The following is a 4,736-nucleotide window of genomic DNA, read 5'->3' as shown; positions in this document are numbered from 1 at the left end:
CCCGCCTGTCCAGCCTCGCGCCGGGCTCGGGCGTGTTCGTGTACGCTCGTGTCACCGCGCTCGGCCCCACGCGCACAATGCAGCTCACTGGCAGACTCACGCTCGCCAACATGCTGCGACATACACTACTCTATAAGGTGAGTCTGCACAAGTAATTATACTATCATACTTTATGCGCGTAAAAAAGAATTTGTTACTCACTACAAACGTAGCTTTCAGGATTTTTCGAAATTGGCTCAGTAGTTTTAAGTTATTTTTAAATAATTATAAAGGGTTTTTTATTTCACGCCCGCGAAGTCTTAAGCAACAGCTAGTATGATATAAATGCGATGTTTTGGGTGAATAAAATCAATATTTGTTATCACAACGGATGAATGGATTTCGCTAAAATTTAGTATTGATGTAGAATGTGATCTGGAAGAACATATAGGCTAATTAAGTTTCCTTTTTTTAATTTCGTTAGATCGAAGTCGCGGGCAAGAGCTTGTAATATTTATTAGGTGTTTGATACACCACTTACTTTTTATTAGTGTACTAAATCTGTCGAAATATTCACTACTGATTAGCCGATACAATTGCATCTAAAATGTCACGGATAAGATAATTTATAAGCAATGATTTTGTATTGTAAATTCTTTTATTGTTTGGCCACAAGAAAAAAGCATATTAATATATTTCAAATAATTGATTTAAAAAATAAAATAATAATAAAAACCTCTTTATTGTCCTCATCATTTACTCTTATGTTATACTAGGTGCGCGTTCGTTGTTCGTCGACGCAACAATGGCGCGGGCAGTGCGCGGGCGAACTGCCCCCCGAGCGCGTCTGTCCCGCCCTCCTTTGTGAGACAGCCGCTGATCTTTCTCTTAAGTAAGCACAACTTGTACTATTTTTATTCATCATCATCCACTTGCCCTCATCCCTTACGGAGGGTCGGCACAGTATGTGCTGCTCTTCCAAAAGAAAAACTTTCTTTTCTTCTTCTTGCACTGTTTTTATTATTAAGCATTTATAAGTATCAATATTGTTGTGGTTTAAGATAATTGTTTATCTAAGGATTTACAAAATTCAGTCTTGAGCTATACGTTCTAATTCAATCTATTAGCACTTTGTTGAGAATTTAGATTCCCATTTGCTTTAAAACATTGTTAATGTTATGAAACATGTCTCTTTTCAGGGTCAAATTCTTGTCACACGATACCGGTTGGTCGGGTGATATTCCAATAAAAGAATGTCCAAAAGAAAATGTACCCTGGCTGGTTAAAGGTAAAGTTACGTTAAGTTAAAGTTTAAAACCTGAGTTAAAAACATGTTTTTCATCAAATAACTTCCGGCTTGCTGTAATATGTTATTTCTTGCTTATTTTAAAATTAGATGTATGGATGGATGGTTATTTAAAGGTATCTCCAGAACGGCAAAACGGATCTCGGCGAAATTTGGTATAGATACGTATACAGGCTACGTAGAATCGATACATTTGATTCTCACTTGATGTCTTCGAAAGGTTGAACATGTCTTATTAAATTTTGTTGAAAACACACGAGTTTTTGACCTTTTCTTTAGCAAAGTCCCGCGCAATTTTTTTATAATATATTGTGTGTCAGTACCCAGCGGTGATGATATGGCGTTCGTGTCTGTATGGTGCCGCGTGTCGCGCGCCTCCTCCGACGGCCGGCTGCTGGCTACCTTCTGGCCGCTGTTTGTACTGCGCTCACATCTCTCCCTGGACACCGAGGTATTTCTTAAAATAAATACAATTCCAACAGTTCTTTTAATACCGCATTCAGCCTAATTTTTATGGAACCTACTGAGACACTCAAAGTACTAGCTCAGTGTAATCTTGGGATTAGAATTTAGTATTTCTGACTTTAGGATTTACCAGGAGGCGGCTTTTTGCACTCAATTTATTCAATTAACTTATTGAGTTATTTAACTACTTAAGTTTATACTTGGTACTTATCTTTAAAACCCTTGAATCTTCACTAAGGAGTACCTTAATATTAATATTTTCATTTTATTATTTAGTAAATAATATATTTTACATGATTTCAAAATAAAATAAAACATTATGTAAAAAAAATTACACCTCGATTTAAGCAACCACTGATCATGACTGCAGAAACAGTAACTTCCTCACTATTTTTTCTCATTCAAAGGGTTTTTCCCACCACTGACTAATAGAGGGTCAGATAGCTTAAAAATGACGTAACTGTCAGATAAGGGAACAAAATCCGATATTTCTATCACATATTTAACATGTTCGATTGTTATCAAATATTTTACAATTTGGTGGATGAGGCCCTGAATGTCCTAATGACTGTGGTTATTCATGGATTCCACGTTAATTGGTTAAAACTATTTGTTTTTGTGAAGGTGATGATAACGACTGAGTTGTCGGACACTACGGTGGGTAAGAGTGAGGGGGCGGGGCCGGGGCGGGCGCAGACGGCGCGCGGCCGCGGCGCCACCGCGCATCTCACCACGCCCGGCACCACCTCCGCTAGGCATACTCTCACACTACAATACAAGTAATCACATCTTACTAATATTATAAATGCGAAAGTTTAGATGGATGGATGTTTGTTAGACTTTGTAGCATAAACGGCACAACGGATGTCGATGAAATTTGGTATAGTAGAGGATAGTCTGGAAGAACACATAGGCTACTAATTTTTATTTTTTTAACTCCACGCGGACGGAGTCTCCGGCGAAAACTAGTATTTTAATGTTTGAATATCTATATCTATCTATTTATAAAACACAGATAGCAACTTTTTACAAATAGTTTTTATTAGTTTTTGAGTTTTATTGTACAGTCACGGAAATCCACGATATTCTACCTACAGTAAAATTGCCAATCTCTGTCTGTTATAAATAACCAATTAGGTAACACTGAGTGCAGACGATGCGATAATGTTAAATATTAATTAGCCATAATCCACATTGCATATTATTTGTTATGGTTCTGCGTCATCAAAACATTTAAACAAATATAGCTTTTTAGATGGAACACCGCCAATTTCCCCGATTGTACTTGTTTTGAAAAAAATAATTACTGAGATATTTAAGCTAGAACTGACATCCAGTTATTTAAAGTTTTTTTAATAAATTATACATATAAAAATTAGGTGTAAATTGATTTGTTAGTTAAAATTTAATTTGTATATGTATGTTAAGGAACATAGATTGTTCGGTGACGCCGAAGGGGGTTCCACTCCACTATGGCATCACGCAGACCTCAGTGTTCGACGAGTGCCACCCCGTACAGGACATCGACGACGTCATCCGAGAAATTAAAACCTGGTTAATACACTTATATTATACACTATTATTGCCTCAGTAAACCACTAACGGAACTTATCGACTCTGAGTGCGCTAATAAAACATTTTTAATTTTAAGTACATACAGAATATGTATATGAAAGGCTCCATGTGATTGTCCTAATGCGAGCTGTCGCCCGCAAACTTCGTTAGCGCAAATTTGGACCATCCGTTACGCTATTTTGACAACCCAAAGTTATGAAAGTAGCCTATATAATGCCCGTCTATGTCAGTTACCCTTCAGTGAAAGTACGGTCGAAATATGCCCAGCCGTTTCGGAGATTGCCCGATACAAACTTGGCTTGCGGACAGACAGACAGACAGACAAACATTTCTTAAACGCGATTTTCGTTATTAGAAACGCAATTACACCATCTTCCCGAAATCTGGATTTTTTCTTTTAATGTTACAAACAGACACTCCAATTTATTACATGTATAGAAGATTATCTAAATGTGAACGTTCGGATCGATGGATGTTTATCACTACGTATATACAAAACGGCTTAACAAATTTCGATGAAAATTTACACATATGTAGTACATAGCAAGAAAACATAGGCTACTTACTAAGTTTATGTGTGCGATTTTCAGGTTGCGAGAGTGGGGCAGCGAGGCGCGCACAGATTGGCCCTACTCTATGGTACGCCAGCACTGGAGCGGCGACTGGCAGCCAGCACTGCTGCAACCGCGTACAGACATCACGGTATACATCTTGTTTACTCTTTGTTTGTCAAACCAGTAATTCTAGCACATCCCTCTCATATTTTGTCCACTTATCACATAAATTAAAAAATGTCACATATTTGTATGTTTTAATTTTTTTACTATTAGAAATACGTGTATATGTATGATCAGCTCTTCTAGACCAAGTGATTGATTAAACATATCAAAACTAGCTTTCACCCGCGGCTCCATCCGCGTTGTTTAAAATAACCAAAACCCAGTAGCCTATACGTCCTTCCAGACTATCCTTCGATCCGTTCAGCAGTTTTGGCTTCAAACTCTGGCAAACATCCATCTAAACTTTCACATTTATAATATTAGTATGATAATATAAATGCAGGACTACGAATTTTCAATTTTATAAATTTACTTTTGGTCATCATTAAAAATTGTTATATTAGGATGTTAGATAAGATTTTTTTTTACAACATAAGGAGGCAAACGAGCAAGCAGTCACCTTAAACCGCTGAAAGGGCGAAGCGACCGCTGCCCATTGACATCCGCAATTGCAGATGCGTTGCCTACCCTTGTAAGACGAAGGAGGAAACGCACATAAAGTGGATATTTCCCCTTCCTATGCATCTTCTCCACCGTCAAATCCACCTCCTCTTCCCAACCTCTCCTTATAAGAAAAGGGTGGTAAAGAGAAAGGGAGTTAAATTAGGCCTCCGGCACCACACTCATCAGAC

At 37.8% G+C, this 4,736-nt stretch overlaps 1 protein-coding gene across 1 annotated transcript in view; it reads left to right on the top strand.

The window, feature by feature from the left end:
- The first annotated feature begins 6 nt into the window (after positions 1 to 6).
- Positions 7 to 4,736, top strand: part of LOC106102547 — an 11,736-nt gene continuing 7,006 nt past the window's right edge. The window contains exons 1-7 of the mRNA XM_013282066.1: positions 7 to 137; positions 756 to 871; positions 1,179 to 1,267; positions 1,606 to 1,736; positions 2,375 to 2,529; positions 3,179 to 3,304; positions 3,916 to 4,027. Of these exons, the coding sequence (XP_013137520.1) occupies positions 78 to 137; positions 756 to 871; positions 1,179 to 1,267; positions 1,606 to 1,736; positions 2,375 to 2,529; positions 3,179 to 3,304; positions 3,916 to 4,027 (789 nt within the window). The 5' untranslated portion in view covers positions 7 to 77. The remainder of the gene's footprint in view (positions 138 to 755; positions 872 to 1,178; positions 1,268 to 1,605; positions 1,737 to 2,374; positions 2,530 to 3,178; positions 3,305 to 3,915; positions 4,028 to 4,736) is intronic.

This window comes from Papilio polytes, unplaced genomic scaffold (assembly GCF_000836215.1).
Source record: "Papilio polytes unplaced genomic scaffold, Ppol_1.0 DF824292.1, whole genome shotgun sequence".
Taxonomy (NCBI): Eukaryota; Metazoa; Arthropoda; class Insecta; order Lepidoptera; family Papilionidae; genus Papilio; species Papilio polytes.
This window is presented reverse-complemented; position numbering and strand designations above follow the sequence as displayed.